This window comes from Lepidochelys olivacea, assembly GCF_965140295.1.
Source record: "Lepidochelys olivacea isolate rLepOli2 genome assembly, chromosome: 9".
Lineage (NCBI taxonomy): Eukaryota > Metazoa > Chordata > Testudines > Cheloniidae > Lepidochelys > Lepidochelys olivacea.
In genome coordinates, this window is record NC_140419.1 from 90,015,026 (window position 1) to 90,041,948 (window position 26,923).

Here is a 26,923-nt window from a genome sequence, read left to right on the forward strand (position 1 = left end):
AGCTGCACAACTCACACATGGGCCTCCATTGCTAAGAGCTTCTCTGGACCAAAGCCTGCTTCCTGCTCGGCACAGGACATTATGTGAATCCTCCAGTCCCCGCTCCACAGCATGGGGCAGATACCTCACTGTGGCTACTGCAACCTTAAGGTTCTCCGTTCTTCTGAGGCTCTTCTATGCTGCTGTAGCAGACCCCTGAGAGAGGGGCTCCCCAGACCAGGCAGAACAGGTCTAAGGACTCCGTGCTAGCCCTACTGACGATGGGGTCATGGCCAGTCTGTGGGCAGGAAAGGGGGTATGGCTGGAGTGCACTGAGCTAAAAGGGAGCCCATGGGACGCTGAGGATAACTTAGAGCAGCCCTAAGACTGCTCTAATGTACACCACGGGCCTCCAGCAGCCCCACAATACAGAGAGTACAAAGGCAGCTTAAAGCCACTGTCCCAAGGACAGGAACAGAGGTACCTAGAAATGGGATCTGAAACAGGCCCTGGCTGCTGCTGTCTCTTCTTTTAGATACAGTTAGTTCCCCAGAAGCCGGGGTATTTGAATTAGTTTTTGCATACAGAGCCAAACTGCATGCCCCAGAACACACACAGCCCTGCCATTGAAAACACTGGTAGGTACGTGCTTGTAAACCATGGCAGAAATTGGCACACAAGGAGCGACAGATAATGAGCCCTTCTTTTGCCTTATGTTTTCCTCTGACTTTTCCTGAGCAGAGAGCACTGTGCTAACTGAGAGTTTGTGCTGTCATCTGACTGATGACTTTGGCCTGTGGGTTTTAATCTCTGTCCTCTGAAGCATCATGACCTAAATGACAACATGTGCTTTAGACAGAAGAGGTCAAAAATCTCGGGGCATTACAAGCAGATGAGGATCTTTCCGGTGCCGTTAGGAAAGCATCTCTCATAAGAGGTAAGGGACCTGCAGGCAGCTGATCCCGTGCTGCACATGCAGGGCATGTCAGACAGCTAGTAGCAGAGGGAAATAAAGCAAGTCATCTTGTATTAGACACTGAGATCAGCATAGCCGGAGGGAACTCCCTGCTCCATTGGGAAGCATTTGTGTTTTCAAAACAAATCCCCTTTTGAGCTTCCTGGGTCCCATCGGCTGCTTCAGTGACTCTCAAGTGATGTCACTGCGGCAGCTCTGTCCTGCCATGCCGCCCGATCGTTCTGTTGTGGCTGGCGGTAAACAGCCATTCGAGATCTCTCCTGTGCATCAGTGACTCCATTTATGCACGTCTGTTTGTCCCTTATGGGACACGCTCTGCTCTGCGCTGCTCTGCCCTGCCATGTGGTGTGGAGCAAAAAGGGGTAGAAAAACTCTAAAGGGAGGGAATTGCACCATCTGTGTGACCCCCAGGCCCTGGAGAAGCCCCTCCATGTGACCCCATGCAGTAGGGTTTGCATTGCTGTTCCCCTCCCTCCATAATCTCTCACACACCCACACCTGCTAAGGTCATAATATTTGAAAAATCGGAAGAGGAAATAATTACTCTGGTGAGGCTGCTAACATTAAACATTGACGTTCCTAGGGAACGATAGGAGTATTTCCGTCCATCGTTGTTCTACTTAGAAATAGTGTAAACCACTAGGGCTGCGTTGGAATGCCAAGTAATGTTTGCTGGCTTTTATTCCTGGGGGCATTGCGGTAGCCATGGTGAGATCAGCAGAGTAGTCGCTCTTGCTGCTCTGTGTTGCTTGAAGTAAACATGGCTAATGCATGGCTAATGCATCCGATGAAGTGAGCTGTAGCTCACGAAAGCTTATTGCTCAGATAAATTGGTTAGTCTCTAAGGTGCCACAAGTCCTCCTTTTCTTTTTGCATTTGGTAGTGGGACGAGTGGCTGGTTCAGTCAGCACAGTAGAGAGGCTTCATTTATATGCAAACTTGTTATGCTGTGAGGGCCCCATCCTGTGAGGTGCTAGCTGAATTAGGAGCTCAGGATTTGTCCCACACTGACTCATTCAGTTTGAACTGTCCTGTCAGCCTCTCTTGGTTGCAAACTCCTTAGGGCAGACATGGAGTTTTCCTCTGTATTTTGTACAGGGCTGAGCATGCTCTGGGTGCTTAGCAAATAATAAGGATCACCACAGAAACTACACTGGCACATTAAAGGGCTCGTTCTTGCTCCCACTGAAGTCAATGGAAGTTTTGCCCTTTACTTCCCTGAGAGCAAGACAAGCCCAAATTCCATCGTCTCTGAAACGTCACCGCTCCTGTTTTTTCTCCCATAGGTCTTTATTGTTAATTACGTATTAAGTGCTCCTCACCTCAGGATGGCTTTGATTTGCCCTGCCTTCCAGCAACCTTTTTTCCCCTCCCCCATCTCCCCTGCTCCTTGATCATCTCATTTCTCCTCTTCCTTTTTCTGTGCTACAAAAAGGGCATTGTAGGTTGAGCTAATTCAGCCAGTTACCCTTTTTACTTAGGTTACATCTCTAATACAATCTCACTGGGTAACATGCCTTAAAATCCTAAATTTAAAAAATATAAGACTGTTTGACTCGCCTTTTCAGATGGCTGCCAACCCCAGAGCAAGGACATCTATGTGATCTGTCACTTGTGCCAATGGGATCAGATCTGCGGAAGGAATCTGCTGCACAGAGAAAACACACTAACCTCTATACAGCACAGACAGGCAGGTAAATGTGATTGTGGGAGACTGCAGGAGGCAAGTAAGTGCAATGCAACTTGAAGAATTACAACCAATTTTGATCAAAACACACTCGGCTCCTCAAGGGTTTGTCCTGGGGAGAATCGCCTCTTAGCCTCTGTTTGACTCAAAGGCTGCTGGACTGAATTAACAACATGAGCAGTTTTCTTTGGCAGCTGGGCACATGCTAAAGAAATTGGTCAAAAAGGAGGGTTTGTATCTGGAATACTGAACAGCTGAGAAAGCCGTTTTGCAGAGTAGGTTTAAACCACAGCAGCTCCAAAGACAATTAAATCAGGAACCAGACTTTGCGCGATGGGAAGCGAAATGGTGCCCATCCTGGGAATGCCGAAGCACAGTGAACGATGTACGGTGGAACTGTGAAGTACTTCAGAAAGGTGGTACTCTGCCACCAGTCAGACTCCACTGAGGGAGGCTGCCCTTCTTATAGACAACCTCAACTACGTACTTTGGTTGAGCCATTCTGTGCACCCATTTTAGAGGCTAGGTGGGGAAGCCTGGATCACGTCAGGAAGCCAAAGCTAGTGAAGGTTAAAACATAAATGTCCATTGGTTTCCTCTTACGGAGCTGTGTGGTTTAGTCAGTGACCTATGGTGGTTAGAGAGGACACAGGGAGTCAGGAAAATGGGGCTGCTGGAGACTCTGAGCTGTGGGAACTTGGACAAGTTGCTTAACTTCTCCGTACCGCTGTTTTTCCCTACTGTAAAATGGGGCTATGAAGCCCCACCTTTGTAATGTACTTGGCAATCTTCTGCTAGAAGGGGCAGAATGTTATTAATTCTGATTATCGTTCTGTAATGGACACACACAGGTTTCTAGCTTCTGTGTATCTCATCATGCTAGGAAAATCCAGTACCTGGTTTCAAACCTTTCTAAGGTGGCTGGAGTGGCTTACCTCAGAGAATGGGCCAGGTACTCCATGCCTGTTGAGATCCACTGCCAGGCTGGGCCCAGTCTCTAGTTCTTTACTCAAACAAGACTCTCATTGGCTTCAAAGGGAGTTTAGCCTTCAGCGAGTGTGGGAGTTCACCTCCCTCTGGTGTTGTCAGAGAAAGCCCTTTCCATGAGGAAGTCTAAATAGTTCTATTTCCTTAGAGCAGCAAATTTGCAAAATAGTTATCTATGAGATCCTAGTCAGAGATATGACACTGACACAAGGGACAGAGGGACCAAAAGAGGAAGAGAAATGAGTGTTACACAGAACTTCACTTCCTAACAGCTCATTCTTGTTTCCGGTCGTCTCATTACTATCTGCAAAATATTACCCCAGAACAGTGAATGGTTTGATTCCATGCTATGCAGACAACTTGCCAGCAGAATGTGAGCTGGGAAAGTTGAATGGGTAGAGAAAGATGGTAAAAGCTCAATGTGATCTCTGCAAGATCATCAAACTAACAAGCTTCCTCTGGGGCCACATGAATATTAAATCATATTTGCACATGGTTAATCGTCTCTGTACACTTTAAATCCCAGGAAGCTGTTTACTCTGCATGTGAATTCTGAGTCTGCTCCTCCTGTCACACCAGCATAATTCCAGTGACTTCCACTGAATTATTCCTAATTTACACTGGTGTCTGTGGGGAGATGAGACTGGGACACAATCCTGTGAGGTTTTGAATGCCTCCTGGTTTACTCAGATTTATTCATAGATTATAAAGACAGAAGGGGCTGCTGTGATAATCTAATCTGATCTCCGGCCTAACACAGTCCACAGAACTTCCCTGAATTAATTCCTGTTTGAACTACAACATATCTAGAAAAAACATCCAATCTTGATGTCAAAGTTTCCAGTGACAGAGACTATCACAGCCCTGGGTGGGTTGTACCAGTGGTTAATCAGCTGCATTATTATAAATTTACACCTCATTTCCAGTCTGAATTTGTTTAGCATCAACTTCCAGCCATTGGACCTCATGATACTTTTGTCTGCTATTGCCCAGTTCTTTAGTGGTCATTGATTATTATTGATTTCCAATTAATTATTAATTTAAAGAGCTGTGGCTTGTAGGGGTCTAGTCCCAAAATCAAGATTATCCAGTTCAGTATCTGGTTGAGAGCCCGATGTGCACAACAAAGACATACTGAGGACAAAGCAAAACTTTAAGCAATTTTATTAGCACAGTTAATAAAGACACAAATGCTCCAAGCCACATAAAATGATGGCAGTATTATAGTATGAAGCTAATTTTTGTACCATTCCTTACATCTACTGACATCCTTTCTTGGGGATCTGGTGGTAAAATACAAAGGTCCTGCTCTGTCTCTGGCATGCCAAAAAAGTCTAGTGGTACAGATCTCTCCTTTCATGGTTGTCTGGCCTATTAAAGGGCCTATGGACTGTCATGAATATTCATACAAATATCTGGCCTCCTTTGTCCATATCTAACTTCCTCACCTTAATTATGTTGTAGTATCCTTATGCTACAGATTAGTATACTAATGGTCTTGACCTATTATCATATGTACATCAATTCACTGCCCAGGCAAGTTTATGGTTAAGCATCTGCAAACATTTCTGTCCTAAAATAGCCAAGACTAGTATCAGTTCAATGTTCGTGGTATCATTTTGTACACACTCCCCTTCCCTGCCTTCCCAAGCACAATGTTTCCAGTACTTCAAAACTCAGGGTCACTGCTGGGCCACTTATTTATGCTAAAGTTCATAGGCCTCAAAGCCATATGCTAACTGCTTAATGCCTTACAGGTTGTAGGCCTGTAGGTTCCTTGTGTGATTGTTAAATGAAATGCTAAGCTGGCTCTATAGGCTACACTCAAGAGCCTTCTTATTAAACTTCTGTCCCTCTTATAGGTAATTATAGCCTGTGATCAAGTCACTCTTTAACCTTCTCTCTAATAAGCTAAATAGATTGAACTCTTTGAGTCTTTCAGTATAAGGCATGTTTTCTAATCCTCTAATCATTCTTGTGGGTCTCCTAACTTATGTATATGGCTCTCACTAGAAATACTCCCATTCACTAATGATTCCCCATTCACAATTACATTTTGATACCTGTCTGTTATCTAGTTTTCAATCCATTTAATATATGCCTTGTTGATTTTGTATCATTCTATTTTTTAATCAAAATGTCACATGATACTAAGGCAGAAGGCTAAGTATGTTACATCAACACTATGACCTTTATCAACCACACATGTAATCTCATCAAAAAGAGATCAAGTTAGTTTGACAGATCTATTTTCCATAAACCCATCAACACTGATGGTCCAGAGAGCTCCTTGGCTGGGTCTTTTAAAACTCTCAGATGCAAGTTAGCAGGATCTGCTGATTTAACAGTGTCTGACTCTAGTAGTGGCTGTTTAACATTCTCCTGAGTTACTGTTGGAATGGAAAGTATTTCATCAACATACGATAAGAATACATCATCTGACTTTTCCTGAAATACGAAACACAAATATTTATTGAATACTTCTGCCTTTTCTGCATTATTGACAATCTTTTGGGGTTTTTGTTTTTTTAAGCCAGTGTAGCCTTCTTTCTCAGTTGTGGAATTGTGATTTTTTGAGCACCTAGTAAAATATTCTTAAACAGTTTCCAATTAGCATTCATGTTTTTTCTATTTAAATTTTCTCCCAGATGATTTGGCTCATAATTGTTTTCAGCTTTGTGAAACTGGCTCTTTGTAAAATACCAATTATATAGATATTACTGGTTTGGACTTTATTCTGTTTCCACATTACAAACATAACCAAGTCATGATCACTTGCACCAAAGTAACCACTAATTTTTAGTTCTGTGATAAAGATGAATTAATCTGTCAAGATGAGGTCTAATACAGAATTCTTCCGTTGAATGCAACACTTTTTTAATTAGGAAATTGTCATCTATAATTTTTAGAAATCCTGAGCATGCTTTAGTACTGGCAGCATGGGACCTGCAGCTTATATCACTCGGACTGATAAATATGAAGGACCAAATCCTTTCTTCAGATAAACGTGCTCATAAAAGTCAATAAGAGTTGTGCTCTTATGGCAAAGAATTTGGCCCATAGAATGTACTGAGATGGAAAAGGTCTATTTGATTATAGAGGAACTATTGCCCCTTTAAATTAATGAGGTATCTCCACTGATTTAATGGCTGTTGAACCAGGCCCTTAGTCCATCCCCCACAGGGACCAATACATTTCCAAATGTGTTGTCCTGGCTGGTTTTATGATACACTTCATGGGACATAGAAGTAAATAGCAAAACTGCTACTAGTTAGACTGGGGAAAATAAAAGACTTTTCAGTTGTCCACTGAAAAGCCGGGCACGTTTTGCTTTTTCAATCTGATGAATGAGAAATGTGACAAGTGGTTAAATATAAGGTTATGAGGTGCAAAACTGGTTGGAAAACCATTCCCAGAGAGTAGTTGTCAGTGGTTCACAGTCATGCTGGAAGAGCATAATGAATAGGGTCCCGCAGGGATCAGTTCTGGGTCCAGTTCTGTTCAGTATCTTTATCAATGATTTAGATAATGGCATAGAGAGTACACTTATAAAGTTTGCAGATGACACCAAGCTGGGGGGGGTTGGTTGCAAGTGCTTAGGAGGATAGGATTAAAATTCAAAATGATCTGGACAAACTGGAGAAATGGTCTGAAGTAAATAGGATTAAATTTAATAAGGACAAATGCAAAGTACTCCAGTTAGGAAGGAACAATCAGTTGCACACATACAAAAATGGGAAATGACTGCCTAGGAAGGAGCACTGCGGAAAGGGAGCTGGGGGTCATAGTGTACCACAAGCTAAATATGAGTCAACAGTGTAACGCTGTTGCAGAAAAGCAAACATCCTTCTGGGATGTGTTAGCAGGAGTGTTGAAGCAAGACACTAGAAGTAATTCTTCTGCTCTACTCTGCACTGATTAGGCCTCAACTGGAGTATTGTGTCCAGTTCTGGGCGTCACATTTCAGGGAGGATGTGGACAAATTGGAGAAAATCCAGAGAAGAGTGACAAAAATGATTAAAGGTCTAGAAAACATGAACTCTGAGGGAAGATTGAAAAAATTGGGTTTGTTTAGTCTGGAGAAGAGAAGACTGAGGGGGAACATAACAGTTTTCAAGTACATAAAAGGTTGTTACAAGGAGAAGGGAGAAAATTTGTTTTTCTTAACCTCTGAGGATAGGACAAGAAGCAATGGTCTTAAATTGCAGCAAGGGAGGTTTAGGTTGGACATTAGGAAAAACTTCCTAACTGTCAAGGTGGTGAAGCACTGGAATAAATTGCCTAGGTTGGACAAACATCTGGCAAGAATGGTTTAGATAATACTTAGTCCTGCCATGAGAGCAGGGGACTGGAGTAGATGACCTCTTGAGGTCCCTTCCACTTCTGTGATTCTATGATGTGGACTTTATTGCAGATTCAATGTCTGACATTGCTGGCCATGAAATGTATAGACTGAATGTTATGGTCTGGTATTTTCACAGGTGACTAAGGGATTTAGATGTTGAACTCCTCCTTTCTTTAGGAGTTGGGTACATAATCCTTCTAGGCATTTTTGTAAATTCTGGCTGTAATAATTTGCATCAGACTATATTTAAACTTTTTTAAAAAATAAGAAACAGTGAGAGACATTAATCCAGTGCCTAGGAAAGATCAAATCATTTTGATAAACCCTGTGTATGATAATCAAGGTGTGCCATTTCCTGCACATATCCAGGTTCTCTCACCCCCCCACCCCCATACACACACAAACTCACTCTCCTGCTGGTAATAGCTTATCTAAAGTGATCATTAAACTTCCTGAAAAAGCACAAGATCAAATCCGCACAGACACACCCCTGGAACCCTGACCTGGGATATTCTATCTACTACCCAAGATCCATAAACCTGGAAATCCTGGGCGCCCCATCATCTCAGGCATTGGCACCCTGACAGCAGGATTGTCTGGCTATGTAGACTCCCTCCTCAGGCCCTATGCTACCAGCACTCCCAGCTACCTTTGAGACACCACTGACTTCCTGAGGAAACTTCAATCCATCGGCGATCTTCCTGATAACACCATCCTGGCTACTATGGATGTAGAAGCCCTCTACACCAACATTCCACACAAAGATGGACTACAAGCCGTCAAGAACACTATCCCCGATAATGTCACGGCTAAGCTGGTGGCTGAACTTTGTGACTTTGTCCTTACCCATAACTATTTTATATTTGGGGACAATGTATACCTTCAGATCAGCGGCACTGCTATGGGTACCTGCATGGCCCCACAGTATGCCAACATTTTTATGGCTGATTTAGAACAACGCTTCCTCAGCTCTCGTCCCCTAAAGCCCCTACTCTACTTGCGCTATATTGATGACATCTTCATCATCTGGACCCATGGAAAAGAAGCCCTTGAGGAATTCCACCATGATTTCAACAATTTCCATCCCACCATCAACCTCAGCCTGGTCCAGTCCACACAAGAGATCCACTTCCTGGACACTACAGTGCTAATAAACAATGGTCACATAAACACCACCCTATACCGGAAACCTACTGACCGCTATTCCTACCTACATGCCTCCAGCTTTCACCCTCACCACACCACACGATCCATCGTCTACAGCCAAGCTCTGCGATACAACCGCATTTGCTCCAACCCCTCAGACAGAGACAAACACCTACAAGATCTCTATCAAGCTTTCTTACAACTACAATACCCACCTGCGGAAGTGAAGAAACAGATTGATAGAGCCAGAAGAGTTCCCAGAAGTCACCTACTACAGGACAGGCCTAACAAAGAAAATAACAGAATGCCACTAGCCATCACCTTCAGCCCCCAACTAAAACCCCTCCAACGCATTATTAAGGATCTACAACCTATCCTGAAGGATGACCCAACACTCTCACAAATCTTGGGAGACAGGCCAGTCCTTGCCTACAGACAGCCCCGCAACCTGAAGCAAATACTCACCAACAACCACATACCACACAACAGAACCACTAGCCCAGGAACCTATCCTTGCAACAAAGCCCGTTGCCAACTGTGCCCACATATCTATTCAGGGGACACCATCACAGGGCCTAATAACATCAGCCACACTATCAGAGGCTCATTCACCTGCACATCCACCAATGTGATATATGCCATCATGTGCCAGCAATGCCCCTCTGCCATTTACATTGGTCAAACTGGACAGTCTCTACGTAAAAGAATAAATGGACACAAATCAGATGTCAAGAATTATAACATTCATAAACCAGTCGGAGAACACTTCAACCTCTCTGGTCACGCAATCACCGACATGAAGGTCACTATCTTACAATAAAAAAACTTCAAATCCAGACTCCAGCGAGAAACTGCTGAATTGGAATTCATTTGCAAATTGGATACTATTAATTTAGGCTTAAATAGAGACTGGGAGTGGCTAAGTCATTATGCAAAGTAGCCTATTTCCCCTTGCTTTTTCCTACTCCCCCCCCCGACCTTCTGGTTAAACTTGGATTTAAACTTGGAGAGTGGTCAGTTTGGATGAGCTATTGCCAGCAGGAGAGTGAGTTTATGTGTGTGTGTGTGTGTGTGTGTGTTGCCCGGGGTGAGAAAGCCTGGATCTGTGCTGGAAATGACCCACCTTGATTATCATGCACATTGTAGGGAGAGTGGTCACTTTGGATAAGCTATTACCAGCAGGAGAATGAGTTTGTGTGTGTGGTTTTTGGAGGGGGCTGAGGGGGTGAGAGAACCTGGATTTGTGCTGGAAATGACCCACCTTGATTATCATACACATTGTGAAGAGAGTGGATGGGCTTTGGATGGGCTATTACCAGCAGGAGAGTGAGTTTGGGGGGGGGGGGGCAGAGGGTGAGAAAACCTGGATTTGTGCTGGAAATGGCCCAACTTGATGATCACTTTAGATAAGCTATTACCAGCAGGACAGTGGGGTGGGAGGGGGTATTGTTTCATGGTCTCTGTGTGTATATAATGTCTACTGCAGTTTCCACGGTATACATCCGATGAAGTGAGCTGTAGCTCACGAAAGCTCATGCTCAAATAAATTGGTTAGTCTCTAAGGTGCCACAAGTACTCCTTTTCTTTTTGCAAAGAATTTACTGAGACTCACAGATGTAAAATACTTAAATCCAAGCCCTAAACCATGATCCAGTCCCCGAGAAGTGTTTACAAACACTGCATTAGCATAGGGTGCCATGTGTTATCCAGATTATAAACTGAGAATACACTTTTAACCAATGAAGTGTTTTTTTCCTGCAAAGTCCATAGTTTCTCATTGTGTGTGCATTCTGTTAGTCCCTTGCTCTGCCGTGGGTAGCAACAGCCCACTCTCAGATTAATACGAATTTGATTAAACTTCCAAAAAGAGTGGATTAGGAGTTTTATTTAGAAGTATAAATCAAATATTGGTAGTATTTGTTTACTGAGCTCATTGGTGGAAGTTATGTGTAAAACACAGAATGAAACATGGGATGAAATCTTGGCTCCAGTGAAGTCACTGGAAGTTTTCCATTGACTTCAATCCCACAAAGTTTAGATTAGACCTCCTGCAGTTCTGGTAGGTCACTTGCAGATTTGCATGGGCTTGATGCTGCGGATCATTACTTGTGTGAGTTGCCCTTCTGCATTCACATATATTAAGAATTAAGTCCAATTTTAATAGACCAGCCACAAAGTTTTGAAAAAGGAGTTGGAAAATTAGTATCTCCTGCTGCAGGCAATCTGGACAACATCTTTTGGAATGGAACTAGTCACATTATAAGCACATCAGCAGTAGGGAAGGGTGTGTGGTCCCAAAACAATATTGTAAGCACCTGATTGCATTCACTCAAAGGACCCTATGGTTCTATGGGTTAGTGATTCCCACAAGGAGATGAATACTTTCACTTTGCATCAAACTCACTGGGAGTTGAGGGTATTCAAAACATTACTGAATTGGGCCTGATCCTGTACTATTGAAGTTGATGGATACTCAGCTGTTACAAGGTCACACAGGCTCAATCCTGCACTGGGCTCTATTAAGGTGGTCTCTCTTGTGCCCATGTGGAGTCCCACGGAAGCCACTAGGACTCTATATAGGCACAGGCTGAGACAGAGAATCCCAATGGAGGACTGGAACCTCACTTAGTTGCCTAAGTATGGATTTTGGTGCCTAAAGTTTGCCACTCAAATTTGAAAATGCTGGCCCTAGTTCCCAGACTGAGCAGAGCGGTGGCTCCTACTGGCTCCTTTGATGGTCATGAAAATGCCATTTCATGGAAAGCATCAGCTGCTTTGCACAGAGGTCTGGATTTTGCAGGCTGGCAGCTGGAAAGAGTGGCTGATAATAGACGTGACAAATTGCAGGACTCTGACAAAGTAAGGGACTAAATCCATATCCTAGTGAAGTCAGTGTGGGTTTTGCTGTTGAGCTGAGTTGAATCAGGAATTTGCCCATGATCTTTGTTTTTCGGCTGTTCTGTAGGGAAACTGGACTTCATAACTGATGTACTGTGTTAAGACACAAAGCTGATGATGAGAACACATCAACATGTTTAACTTCTGTATCTTTGCCAGTATTATCCAGATCCTTCCTTTCTCTTGGGCAGGGATGGGCAGAGAAGGGTTTCATCAAAACATTCCCCACTTCTTCTGCAATGGAGCCCAAGTAAAAGGGGGGCATGTGCTTGCACTGTGAGTGAGTGACTCACTTTGTTCTCCCATTTAGACAAGAATGTTTGATCTTAACCATAATCAAGGCCAGAGACACCCAGCATACACCAACCTGCATGGTGCTAGCCTTTTTTATATTTTGTCCCTGAAATATGCTGAGTACATGGATAATATTCCCCCCTTTTAGAATACTTGTCAGGTGTTTATTTGTCCTCTCTGGCAGGCAGGGGGCCATGAATGAGGGGATTGCTCCTTCACAGACAGGGAAATCACCCCAACTCTCCCTTCAGAGGGGTGGCAAATTTTTAACAAGGGGGCTGTTCATGGTCCCTCTTATCACATCAGTATTGTGGAGACTCGTTCTCACCATTGGGAATTCTTCTCACCCAGAGCTGCAAGCTGCTTGTTATGTGTTTACAGAATATCTGAGTTTGGCTCAAGAATGTGAGTTACAATTTTGTTTGATATGTAACTATTTATTCCCATCTCTCACACGAGTTTTTATTTGGATCTCTACTCTTTCTTTAAAACATTTCCTTTTGTTTTGTAATGGAACTCCAGTGCTGTGCATAATACAGGAGTGGAGGTCTGATAAAACTGGTAAACTAGGGCACCCTGTTCCTTTGGGAGCAGAGGCTCTCTGGTTTCTGTGGGTATCCAGTGATCATGGGTTCATGTTGAAGGGACTCAGGGATTGGGGTCCATCCATTATCAACCTGCAAGGCAAAGACAGGGCTGGTGTAGCCCAAAGGAGAGTGCTTGAGTGGCTGACAGGCTGGTTGTGCTAGGGAGCTAGCACAGGCAAGGCTCCCTCATGCTGGAGGCAGGTGGTAACAAGGAGGCGACTCAATCCTGGTGCCCTGAGAAGCATCCCAGCCACCACTGTCAATCCAAGCTGTCACCTCCCAGGTGTGCTGCAAGAACTGGTGTGATCTGAATTACAAAATGAGGCTTTGCTCTTGTAATGGACTCCTGCTCATGCGTGGGGCCCCGTGGCTGCGACGCAGCTTTGCACAGGCCCCGGGATCTGCCAGCATGCATTTTATCACAGGATGGGGGCCTTTAGTAGATGAAAGTAATATAGTTGATGTCATATATTTGAATACAGCATTTATACCGTCTCTCATGGAATCTGAATTGAAAACAATGCATGTTGGCTTGAGTAAGAACACTAGCCTGTGGACTGAAAACTGGCCAAAAGGTGTTAAACCAAAGGTAACGATAAGCAGAAATGTATCCTATTGGCGGAGATCTGTAATGAAGTGTCATTGAGATTGAGGTCAGCACCAGTCATCCTGGGAGCAGCTCCATGCACCAGGCTGGATCCTGGGAGCAGCTCCATGTTGGTGCATTCAGTGCTTAATTTGTAACAAAAGGGGTGCTGGGGCTCAAGCACATGTTTTAATTTCATAATTGATGAGGGGCTAAGAACTGCCACGCCCAGAGGTGCTGGGATTTACAAACTGCCAAATCCAGAGGTTCTGGGATTTACAAACTGCCACGCCCGGAGATGCTGGAGTTATGAATTGCCACGCCCCGAGGAGCGGGGCCTCAGCCCTAACACCAAATAACCCCTGGAGGCTCCACCGACAGGAAACTCAAAGCTGGAGGCCTTATTTAACATCTTAATTAATAACCTGGAAGCCTGGAGTGAATTGTCTGTCACTGAGTTCATCACAGATGATGCTAAATTGGGACTGAAGCAAGTTCAGAGAACAGCAACCAACAATAAGGGGGGGGAGAGACTGAATATTGAGGAAAGATTAAAGGAGCTGACCACCCCTACTGCAGCACATGGCAGCAGCCATCCCAGATTTTAAAGGGAGTAAACACCAAGCTGGGGCAGGAGCTATTTAGTGATGTACACGGGAGAAGGGAGATGAAGGCAGGGAACAAGGCTTGAAATGCAGGAGGACTGAGGAAGAAATGGGGGCAGTGCTGCAGGATCAGCGGGGGGAGGGATGCATCTACTCCCAGCAGCAGGGCAGGGCTGAGATGGGAGTCTGCATGGCCCAGGGCTGCAGGCCGCCGTGTGCATCCCCTGCGGGCAGGTGAAGGAGGAACGCTTCCCCCCCCCCGGGGGGCAGGGCGGGGGGTGCTGCAGATGGCGGAGCCTGGCCTGGGGGGGCCCCGGCAGTGGGGCAGAGCTGAAGCTGGCTGTGTGTGTGCGGGGGGGACAGCAGGGGAGCGCATTCCCCCCCCCCGCGCCCCCGCCCCCGCCCAGGCTAGCGCAGGGCTCGCGCGAGGCGCTCCGCCGCCCAGACACATTGTAGCCGACAACTCGCCCAGGGCTCGGGTCGGACCATTCCGAGCCGGGGGGGGGAAGGTTCAGCAGCTCGCATTTCGGGGCGCCCAGCGGGGCGGGAGCCGGCTCGGGGCCGGCCCGTGGCCACGCGGGGAGGAGGGGCGGTGCGGAGGGGCGCGGGCGCCGTGTCGGGGTCGGCCTGCGGGGCGCGGAGGGCGGGGCTGCTGCTCTCACCCCCCCCCGGGCGCAGTGGGCGGGTCCCGGGGGTAGCTCGGGCTCCCGGCCGCGCGAGGGGGCGTTTCCCCTTCGGCTTCTGGCGGCGGCGGCGGCGGGGCCATGGCGGCGACCGAGATCGCGCGGCAGGTGGTGAGCGCGGAGCCGGGCTGCCCGGGCCGGGAGGGGGCTGCGGGGAGGGAGGCCGGGGCGTTGCCGAGTGAATGGCTGCCCCGAGCGGCTCCGTCCGGCCCCGGAGCCCGGGCTGCGAGCGGGGCTCGTGCCGCCGGGGGGGCCCCGAGCTGCTCCCCGGGCCCCCGCGGAGCCCCCTAGGGGAGGTGGGCGGGACTGGAAATTGGGCGGTGCCCGGGCCCCGCGCGTCCCCCTTGCTCCCGAGGGAAAGTTTGGAGGCGAGCTCTGCCGCCGGGTAGCTCTATCGAGCTCACCCTCTTCCCCCCCCCCACCGGGGGACCCCCGCTTTCACCCCCTTCCTGGATCCCCCTTTTCCCGGGGGACCCCGCCCCCTACTTTGCTTTCCCAGCTCTCCATCGCGGAGAGGGGGGCAAGTGTGGCCCGTGTTCTGTGGCCGCAGGGCTCTGCTGCGTTTGCAGCTCATCTGCTCTCTGTCCTGTGTAGCTCTCTGTGCCTCCGTGAAAGCCAAAGGGACTCATGAACCCGACAGGAAGGATGGGTCCATGGTTAGGATGCTACCCTGGTGCTTGGGAGGCTGGGGTTCAATTCCAGGCATGGCCACAGGCTTCCCCGTGACAAGTCACTGTGCTTCACGCCCCCCCCCCCCGCAAAAATGATAATAGCCCATCCCTGCTTTACAAGGGTGTTGTGATGTTGCACACAGGGCTGGAAGGCTCTCTAAGTGCATGCGGTAGCTGGATGTAAGTGGGGCAGGGTTCCTGGTAAATCCACCCTCTGTTGAGGATGAGAGGAAGTTGTATGCGTGGTTCTAGTGGTGGTGCAACTAGTACATCCTGTCACTTCAGGGTATGTCTGCTCAGCATTTTGGAGCCCGTGGGCGCAAGCCCCGCAGCTCGGATGGACCATCTTGGGCGAACGGGACTCATGCTGATGCTCTAGAAATAGCTGTGATGTTGTGGCTTGGGCTCTGGCGCCTAGGGAGGGAGATAGCCGTTAGAGCCCAAGCTATACCTTTAAAATGCTGTCTAGACAGCTCTTTTTAAAGTTCTATCACAAGCCCAAGTCTGTCAACCCAGGCGGGGAGGCTTGTTCCCACAGGCCCCAAAACACTGTGTAGATATCGCTTAGAAGTTAGACATGAAGGGCTTGTGAGGTCCTCTTGCCGTAGGGGGACATTGGAATAGAAGGTTGGTGTAGTATTACCACCAAGGAATATCCCTGGTTGATCCTGAGGTTCTTTTAAAAATAATGTGGCTTTATGAATAAATGTTGGCATTCGGATAGTCGCACTGTCCCTAACTCACTCTGTTATGACGAGATGTTGCGTTTATCTAATCTTGGATCAGAAGGCTTCCCAGGAAAGTGACTTGTGCCAAATCCATCATAAATGCAGTAAGAATTAACTTTTACGTTCGCAGGATTAGGGACGTTAGCCAATTTTCTGTTTATTTCTAATATTAATGGGAAAGTCTTGTGCCTCTTCCATTGCTGTGAATGCTTGTTAACTTGGCATTATTTCCCATCCATAAAGAGCCATACTTTACCATTTTTGTTCTTAGCTTATTAACGGCTCACTTTGCTAATAGACTTTTGAATCTGTCCCGCATTGCAGACATCACTTAGGACGCAAACAAGGCTCTTCCACCCTTGTCGATCTTGGGCTGCTCTTTGCATGTCCCTGTGATATTAAGCACCATACATTTTCTCTTTGTGAGTAGTATTCGATTTAGCTCCTTTTGCATTTTCCTCCAGCTGCTCATGGCACACCTGCTCTGGCTTCATTCTTCGCACATGTCCCAAATATTTCCATTTCCTTTTCTGGATAACTCTAGCTATAAGGGGTTGTGGAACCCAGATGAATCTCGGCATTTGTTATAAATCGATTTCATTTAATACTTAGTGTTTTTCTATGGCATTTACTGTTGAAGGCATTTCGACATTTGTCTGTACTTTTGGCGGATTTCCAGCTTTCGTATCCATATGTTAAGATGGAAATAACAATTGAGTTGAATGTTCAGTTTGGTTTCTAAACTGTAAATTTTCGATGACCACATCTTGGTTAAACTGGTGATTGCAGCCTTTGCCTTGCCAGTTGGTGACATTATTTCCTTCTGGACATCCCCCTTGGCATATTGTCATGGTATGAAAATTGGCACACTTCTTGTATTTCTTTGCCTTCTAAAATAAAATTCAGCACTGCATTCTCGTAAAGGGATGCTCAGAACTGTTAAGCACTCATGTGATGTGGCATGGCTACTGTTGCAAGGCAAGGTAGACAGCTACTTATTCACACTGTGTGATTTAAAAAAAAATATTTTTTCTTTAGACAGATGAAAAAATGAATGTGTCACAAACTGAAAATGTCTTTATCCTGATAGATGACTCATGCTGTCGTGGGCCCAGACTTGAGGCAGTGGTTTGTTGTGCAGTCAGTCGTAGCACAGTGGAGAAGAAGAGCACTGTTATCTTTTGAGAGCAGTTTAAATTGTATAAGAAGGGTGGGGGGTTGGATGGCACCAGGGATTCGTTGCAGGGATACATAACCTTTCATCCCTGTGTTGTCACTTTGATACCAGCCCAGGTCAGTAGTAATGGAAAATTATTACTACTTAATGGCTGTTGAGTGATCTCTAGGAAATAAGTGTGGTATTGATTCAGTTTTCAGGGAACATGTATCCACAGCACAAAAATGATTGCTGTTATTGTCAGCCTTTGCTGAGATGCAAAGAATGAACTCCCCCTTTACCTCTAGAAGGCAGTTCTTTCTGCTCATGGTTGAGGTACCTTAGCAGGGCAGTGTAGATGAGCTTCGGCTACCTTCTCTGTAGATGAATAGGGTGCAAGTCTCAGTGGTTGTGAATCTGACACCTTTCATGAGCAATAAAGTCCTGATCCTGCAAGCTGATCATCATGGGCAGAAGCCTAATGCCCATGTGGGGCCTATTTGAAGTCAGTGGGTCTCTGCTTGGATGAAGGGGTTCATGTTGGGGAGAGGAGGTCACCTTGCAGGATCAGGGTCTAGATTTGGATAGGAAGCTGTCATATGTAATTTATATAGTATAAGATTGAAAGTAATGGGAGGAGGGGTGCTGAATGTTTTTTTATCCAATTTTTTTGGTTGAGGGGAATTTTTCCTGGGAAAATATCCAAATAGTCTGACATCTCTGCAATCTTTGGCAAGGGCATCAAAAAGCGTTAGCAATGGAGCTTCAGAGTCTGAAATTGCAGAAGCACTTGACTGTTCTTGGATGTTGAATGGATGATCAGTGCAATCAAGTCAAAGAGGAGACGGCCATAATTTTTTCTTGGTGAATTCAAAACCACTTTTTTTTTTTTATAAATTAACCTACTGATTTATTCAGTAATAGCTGGGAAAGAAAAAGAAACATGAAGCCCTTTTCCTCCACAAGTGTAATGCAGGCATCTGAAATATAGATGTTTACACTGCCAACCAGGGATTTCTGTCATTGCATAAAAGAACCACATACTTGTACAATTCAGAAGTAGTCAGTAAAAGTGCTGTTATAGGCTGTCTTCTGATCAGAGCCAACTGGGGTCTAAATTAAGTAGGTATCATAACACAGGATCTTGCTCCCAGCAAGTGAAGTTGCTTGAAAATTCTTCTAGCTTAAAAAGATTTTCACTTCATCTTTATCTGTTAAAAAGTTAGATACTTCCTTCCTAGACATGGTTATCAAAGGACAAACTTCTTAGAAGAAACAGTCAGATAATGGCCTTACCCAGATAAGCTCTTTTTTGTACGAGATTCTGGACAATTTCTTTGTTAACAAACATTAGAAAATGTGTGCCCCAGGTTTTACATCTTGGACTCTACCTTAAAATTCTTATTAAGGGCAGTCCATGGTAGAAGCTCTTGAGTGCATCCAAGCAAATGCAGGACAAAATACTGCACCGACTGAAACATTTTCCTTCAGTTTTGAGCAAAATTAATTCAGATCTGCATTGAAGCACTCAGGATGATTTGTCACCCTCACTCATACCTTGTTTATGACCTAGACATTACATGTAGCAATATTCTGAGTATTGAGTCTTCATTTTGTACATTGAGGCTCTGGTCCTGAAAACATGTATTTGCATAAGTAGGCTGTGGGCAAGCAGAACATTTCTGGCCCATGAGTCTCCTCTCCCCACAGATCTTCTCATTTCTGATGATTTTCTGGTATGCCCCAAGCAGCCTGAGTCTAAACCCTTAGTTTCCAATACATTTCACTGCTTCTTATCTCTCAACTTCTGGACTAGAGTGCCAAGGAAAATTAGTGGAGCTTTCTTAGGTGAGCTCCACTATATTTCATAGTGATGGGTTTCATTTTATGGCTGTTCTAATTTCCATATTTCAGGGCTGTTTATTGTTACAACTCTCCTTCTTTAACAGTCTCTAGCAGCCTGATATTCCAAGTTATTTTTACATAGTCTTTGTGTTTTAATGTGGAGGTTAATGTGCTATGATTAAAAAGTTACTTACATGGTATTTGCTGCTTTGTCTGTAACGGATATGCAATGTGGTTTAACAGCATTTTAAAACCACAGGTGACTAGAGAAGACTGAACAGGAAGTGAATGGTAGCTAGAGTTCTACTTGGTGAAATATGCCTTGCCTCTTGTTTTTTATGGGTAAACTTTTTTGTTCCATCTGTAATACATTTATATTTGGGGATGAAGAGAGAAAATGTGTTCTGAATGAGAGCCTGTACTTCCACCCACATTCCCTGTAGCAAATTGGGTTGGATTCTTAGAGTTTCAGTGTTTTAGGTAATATTTCAGCACTGCAGATTTAAGATTTGGTATTGAAAATGCACTTGATATTTCTCCCTGTCTCTAGTTAGAATCCTGTTTGTGATTCCTTCTCTGTTGATTTTGTTAGTGCTCATCAGTGGGGTGTTTCCACCAGGGTACTGAGGTAGTGATGCACACTTAGTGGAGACAAAACAGTGCCTGAGATTATTCTGTTGGTTTTTATTTTACTGTGTGTTAACATATGCTTGCAAAGGCTCTGTGTATTGCAACCTGATTCACCTCTTCTTCCTCCTGTGTATAATGTTGTCTTATTGGTACTCCTTTTTGAATTACTAGAATGCAGAGCTGCATACTCAGAAGGCCTCTGAGATAAAATAAAATCCCTTGGGTGACTAGAACGGATTCCTCTAATAAACATGTGATTTGGAGGCAAGGTGCTTTGGAATTCATCAAGCGCCATATTTGGTGAACATGTTGGCAGGAGGAAGCAGACGCGCACACAAAATATGGCTGGGGGAACATATTTATACATAACAAGGCTGTAAATATGGCTAATGGCTGGAATGTATCATGGAGCCTCAGATTAAAAAAAAAATAGCAACCATGTCGTAGTCTATTCCAGATGCATTTCTTGAGAGCATTTTCCCTGTGCTAAAATATCGTTTAGTTCAATGAAAGAAAAACACATTTTATGGCCTTTTAAAAAAGGATTTTAGATATGCAAAGATATTAATCTGAGAGACTAAAAAAAGAAAAGGACTTGTGACACCTTAGAGACTAACAAATTTATTTGAGCATAAGCTTTCGTGAGCTACAGCTCATTTCATCGAATGCATTCAGTGGAATGAGCTGTAGCTCACGAAAGCTTATGCTCAAATAAATTTGTTAGTCTCTAAGGTGCCACAAGTCCTCCTTTTCTTTTTCCGGATACAGACTAACACGGCTGCTACTCTGAAACTAAAAAAAGTGACATGGATGCATTCTCTCTCACTGGTTTTGGCCACCTGTTTACTGTAATACTAACAAACTAATGATGTGTTTCAAAAGCCAAATGTGAATTTTCTGCACTGGAGATTGAAATGCCTTATTTAGGGAGATGCCTTGAATGAGAGAAATGTCATTGTGGGGGACAAACTGTTCTTGCTATCACATTTGCATGCAAATATATGAGATTAACACTGAAATACAAATTTGGATGAGTTGGGCCTGGAATATGAACCTTTGCAAATAGTTTAGGTATTTTTATGCAGATTTCTAGCTTGTGTCCAGAATGGCTTATCGTAAGTTGACCTTCGTGCAGTAGCCAGGTGAACTTTTCAAAAAGGCAGGCAGTGAGCAGTGAGCTACCTGTTTGCTGCTCTGTGTGTCTGGGATGGGGGGACGGATAAGCCGTTTTGTTTCCAGGCTCATCTCTCTCTTTCATGGGCAGGTGCAGGAGTCGGAGTAAGGACCTGTGTCCTTTCGCTCCTGTCCCTTCTGCTGAAGCTCCTGAGGTGGTGCAGGCATAGCTGTTGGTTTGCGTTTTGTGGTAATGCTGTTTGTGGCCCAGGAATGGATGGAGCCTTGGGGAAGCCCCTCTCCCTGCCTTGTTTCTAGCTGACCCAGTGGAAAACTGGGAGTTGCTGCTGTTTGAAAGTCTCTTCTGGGTTTGAACCAGTGCAGCCCTATGGGGATTTAGCTCCTGGAACCAGGCTGCAAGTGGTTGGGGGTGGGAGAGTGTTGCTGAGGAGCCATTGTTGATGCAAGGCTGTGTGCGACTCCAGGGGTTGAGATTTTCTTTCTCTATGGATCCCCACGATCGAGATGCAGCACTCGTGCATGCCCCAAATCTCTTCCATCTGAGAAGACTCGCATTTCGAAATTTGTTCAACTCATGGAGTTTTTCTGGACCGTCTGTTGCCTCTAGTGGATAAATATGCTGGAAGGTACATGGTCTGCCAACAAACACTAATTATGTATAGTATTGTCTGTAGCTTGGACAGCAGCAATCCCAGAAGTATAATACGTGGAGATGGAAAAGACCTGTTAGGTCACCTAGTCCATCTATCTGCAGTGTGGGTTTATTCCCTATTGGTCCCTGCAATGATGGCAATTGTGTCTGTTGCTAATTGTCATTATTAGGATTTTACTGAACTCTAATCGGTTAACTAAGATGTTTGCATTTGCAACAATATAGAAAATGTTGCCATATTCAACAGATTTCCATTCAGGTTGTGTTGGCAGCAGCTGTTACAATACTTACACTGTACAGCTGTGTTGTGTTTCAGTTGTCTGATTATTGGGTAAGGTTACAACTTTGTTACTAATTCTTTCTAGTCCTCAAGTTATACTGACATTTTATTACAAAATAGCTATAATTACTGATTAACTTCTGTTTCCCAGGGGAGGGTCATGTGTGTTGCTTCCATTATAGGGAAAGTCTTGAGTGTCCCGCCCATCAAAACTTTAAAAATTATAAATAAACTGTATACACACACAATTGCAGTTGTTTAAACATACTTCTCTAATATATTTCTGTGGCAAAGCAATTTTGCAACACAAATGGAATCAGGTATTTTGTGTGCATTGTCTGGAGCAGTTTATTAAGCAGTGAGGGAAGTATGTTGACAAGAAGCAAAGATTTACAATATGTACAGATCTGTTTTTGGACTGCTCAATAGAAGGAAGAAGTGACACATTCCTCTTGGGAGGTCTTAAAAAGTGTATATCAATGAGTGTGTTGTACTTAGAAGTAACTTTTAAAAATGTGTTTTAAATCATTCCAGGGTGAAGGCTGCCGTACTGTCCCTCTTTCTGGACATGTGGGATTTGACAGTTTGCCTGACCAGCTGGTTAATAAGTCAGTTAACCATGGCTTCTGTTTCAACATCCTGTGTGTGGGTGAGTATTTCCATTCTGGGAGATTGTATTGATGAACAAGGCTGCCCTGCAACCAGAAGTCATGTATAGGTAATTGGGTTAACAAGGTAGCTTTAAGAAAAGGAGTACTTGTGGCACCTTAGAGACTAACCAATTTATTTGAGCATAAGCTACAGCTCACTTCATCGGATGCATAAAAGTGGAAAATGCAGTGAGGATGTTTTTATACACACAGACCATGAAAAAATGGGTGTTTATCACTTCAAAAGGTTTTCTCCCCCCACCCCACTCTCCTGCTGGTAATAGCTTATCTAAAGTGACCACTCTCCTTACAGTGTGTATGATCATCAAGGTGGGCCATTTCCAGCACAAATCCAGGTTTTCTCTCCCCCCACCCCACTCTCCTGCTGGTAATAGCTTATCTAAAGTGACCACTCTCCTTACAATGACAGGTTTCAGAGTAGCAGCCGTGTTAGTCTGTATTCGCAAAAAGAAAAGGAGGACTTGTGGCACCTTAGAGACTAACCAATTTATTAGAGCATAAGCTTTCGTGAGCTACAGCTCACTTCCTCAGATGCATATCGTGGAAACTGCAGCAGGCTTTATATATACACAGAGAATATGAAACAATACCTATTCCCACCCCACTGTCCTGCTGGTAATAGCTTATTACCAGCAGGACAGTGGGGTGGGAATAGGTATTGTTTCATATTCTCTGTGTATATATAAAGCCTGCTGCAGTTTCCACGATATGCATCTGAGGAAGTGAGCTGTAGCTCACGAAAGCTTATGCTCTAATAAATTGGTTAGTCTCTAAGGTGCCACAAGTCCTCCTTTTCTTTCTCCTTACAATGTGTATGATAATCAAGGTGGGCCATTTCCAGCACAAATCCAGGGTTTAACAAGAACGTCTGAGGGGGAAGGGGGGGTAGGAAAAAACAAGGGGAAATAGGTTACCTTGCATAATGACTTAGCCACTCCCAGTCTCTATTCAAGCCTAAGTTAATTGTATCCAATTTGCAAATGAATTCCAATTCAGCAGTCTCTCACTGGACTCTGGTTTTGAAGTAGCTTTGATTTATTCAGAATGCAATTTTTTTTGGTCATCTGATCCATTTTCAGTAACTAAATGAGATTTACTGGCACTCTGAGAAGTCTGCTGCTGAAGTTGTGGGGAAATGTAATGTGCAATTCCACTGAGCAAAAGAACTGTAAAAATAATGTATAAGATCCCTGGTTTTTTATTTTGGGGGGGAGGGATTCCCCCCCATATTTTAATGCAATGCTTTTAGTAGAAAATAAGCTGTTCAAGTCAAATAATTTGATATGAGGCCGCCTTTGGATTGCCAGTTATTTAAACAATAATTGTACAGGTCTTAAAAAGCAAACAATGATTTTTTTTGTTTTGTCTTTCTTTTTCCCTATCCACTTTTTTTTGTACTTGTGTGTGTGTGGGCATGTGTTTGCATGGGAGTTTGTATTGCAGTTTCCACAGTATGCATCCAATGAAGTGAGCTGTAGCTCACGAAAGCTTATGCTCAAATAAATTGATTAGTCTCTAAGGTGCCAAAGTATTCCTTTTCTTTTTGCGAATACAGACTAACACGGCTGTTACTCTGAAACTGGATTTAAGTTAGTGTTTGGACCAGGCTTTGTGTGTGTCTGCATTGTCCAAGCTGCCCTCACACAGCTCTGTCAGGGCACCTCAGTCATGGTATGCTGTTACTGTACGATTTTATATCTTATCAGCATAGTATCTGATGGAGTCCATATTGTCTTTTGTGGGATTACAGCACCAAATGGCCCTTTTTTAGCACAGGTTGAAAACTGTATGAAATTAGGTACTGGTGTCACAGTTTGGATAAACATTCCTTAATAACTAATGGAACAAGACTACCATACTTCCTCTGACTGACCTAAGCCCACCCTCCAGGGGTGAAGAGTGTGTTTGCTGCTTTGCTGCTGCTGTTCCAGGTAGACTGCTCCTGCAGATCTCTGGTTTCAAAGTACTGTTGATAGACGAGCGCAGGGGCAAAGGAAGAGATGATTCTAGTGCTTAATAAGAACAAAATTTCCCCCTCAAATCCTAATGACATGTCTTGATTCTGATAGTTGGTGCTCACTCTGTATGAAGTTCTCTCTTGGTATGTCTACGCCGCAATAGAACACTTGCGGGCCTGTGTCAGCTGATTCGGCCTCGCCAGGCTGTAAATTGCAATATCGATGCTCAGGCGGCTCTAACCCAAGCCTGAATGTCTACACTAGAGTTTTATAGCCCTTCAGCCCAAGCGCTATGAGCCCATGTCAGCTGACACTGCCCAGCTGCAGGTGTCTTATTGCAGTGTAGACAGACCCTCCCTGTCCATGAAAGATCCATGCATGCAATGCAGCGTGTGGCGCTTATCCACTGTGGAGTTCATGAGAAAAATTCAGACAGGAAGAGCAGAATGGTGAGAGGTGAGCTCTGCCAAATGGAGCTCACAGGAAAACTTTCTCTTACAATGGAATTCCTCTGAGAAAATAAACTTCATTAACAAATGGAGTGGTCATTGTCTGGCTCAGCTGTGAGGTGATTCCAGTGCATGTGTTTGACGTACCCTGTTTACATCACAGATAAAGCACTGTTCCCAAAGATGGAACTCTAACAGTATTTTCTTTGCTGTTGTGTTGTTTTACTCTTCTTTCTTTTGCAGTTAAGGTGCAGTGTTTCCTCTAAGATATAGATGTGATGGCAGGTTTCTCTTTAGATTATGTATTCTCCTTGATATGTGGAGAGCAGTTGAATACTACTGCTTGGTTTTTTTTACTGTCTGCAGGACAAAACTTTAGCATACCAATCAAACATTAGTCAATCTGAATAACAAGTATTAATAACAAGATTAATATTATCACAGTGAATATTACAAGTATTAATAACGCTGCTCATATAAATAATCATTACAGAATAGACACTTCTGCTATCTTCATTTTCTGTAATTACAATTTTTTTTAATGAACTTTACTAGGAAAAAATCATGTAGATGGCTTGGCAAAGGGCAGAATATAAACTTTCTTCAGCCTTATTTGAATGGTTCAGGTTGTTAAATGTTTGCTTTTCTTATAAGTGTTTGGGTTAAATTCATTTTAATAAAATCAAACTCCTAAGCATTCTGAAAAAATAACTTTCTCCTCTCCATTTGTCAGGTTTACTTAACATAATGGCATCATCAGTTCTTCTCATCCAGAAAGTGTTCCAGGAAAGCAGTAAAGATGTGACATTTTAATGCAAAAACACAACAAGGGAAAGAATAGGCTTAGTTTTGTGCCATTTTGGGACATCTTAAAACATTAAAAAAAGGCACAAACTGAGTTCCCCCCCCCCCCCGTTTTTTGTGTGCTAACCTCTTTAATACACCATACTGATGGAGGGATAATTCTTTTAACAGGAAATAGTTACTCAACTAGTTTATAACAAATTGCATAGTAAGACAGTTAAATATGAAAGAGCAACATTTACTTCAATCACAAGTAACCTTTGATGGAAAAAGGAGACTATGTAGATATTTTTAATAGATACCGCATTGGTTGTAAACCTGTTATTCTGCTCTCACTGAATCCCTTAATGTGATTACATTTTATTAAGGAACGATTTGAAAGTGACTTTTAATGATTAATTCAGATTAAGGGCCATTTTCAGCTGTCTTCTGCTGAAACTGATCTTTGATTTGAGACAAAAGCCAAAAATGGTGAGTGAAAAATAACTGAGCAACGCATTAGAAGCCATGAGGTTCACGAACAGAATCCCTGATAATTATCCCTCAGTGTAACCGTTTCCATTCCATAGCTGTAGTAATAAATGCTGATTGCCTTCCACTTCAGGGTATTACTTGAATAAATATTTTGGTGCCTCAGACTGTTTCCTTTTTGCTGTCAATGTTATTTAGTGACATGAAGCGAGATGATAGAATTGGGTGGCTGCTGAGCTTCAATACAGGCCAGTGCACATTATGGTCATGTTAGACTAGTATTCCACTGTACACAAGTAGTTCCTCCCGCTCAGGGAATCTTTAAAATGAAGATCCTCTTGCATTTGGAGCTGTGAGAAACTGACACAGCCCCCACACTGGTACTTGATCTCCTAGTTTGTGACGCAGCTGCTCTGGGAAAAGAGACCCAGCTCCAGCAGATAAGAATGGTCTCGAATTTTTTCACAAACTGTGTTTCCCAGTTTCGCAAGCCTACGCTTCTCGTTATTTGCATTCAGTGTAGTTCTAGTCTCATTATTTGACTGCTTTATTACTAAGAAGTGAAACTGTATTCATGTTGGTAGCCTAAACTGAGCCCTGTGTTAGAGATTCCAGTCTAGGTATCATTAACCGTTGTGCTGTTTGATGCCGGGGCTGAAGTTGGTTCATGCTCTGTCTAGTGCATTTGGGATGATGTGATC

At 44.1% G+C, this 26,923-nt stretch overlaps 1 protein-coding gene across 5 annotated transcripts in view; it reads left to right on the top strand.

The window, feature by feature from the left end:
* Window positions 1–14,750: 14,750 nt before the first annotated feature.
* SEPTIN6 (septin 6) overlaps window positions 14,751–26,923 on the top strand; it is a 42,796-nt gene continuing 30,623 nt past the window's right edge. For 4 of the 5 annotated variants that reach the window (XM_084639090.1, XM_084639087.1, XM_084639091.1 and 1 more), the window contains exons 1-2: window positions 14,773–14,884; window positions 22,404–22,518. In XM_084639090.1, coding sequence (XP_084495216.1) covers window positions 14,855–14,884; window positions 22,404–22,518 — 145 coding nt within the window. In that variant the 5' untranslated portion in view covers window positions 14,773–14,854. Of the gene's footprint in view, window positions 14,885–22,403; window positions 22,519–26,923 lie in introns of all 5 variants that reach the window. The other variant, XM_084639088.1, reaches the window with a different exon arrangement.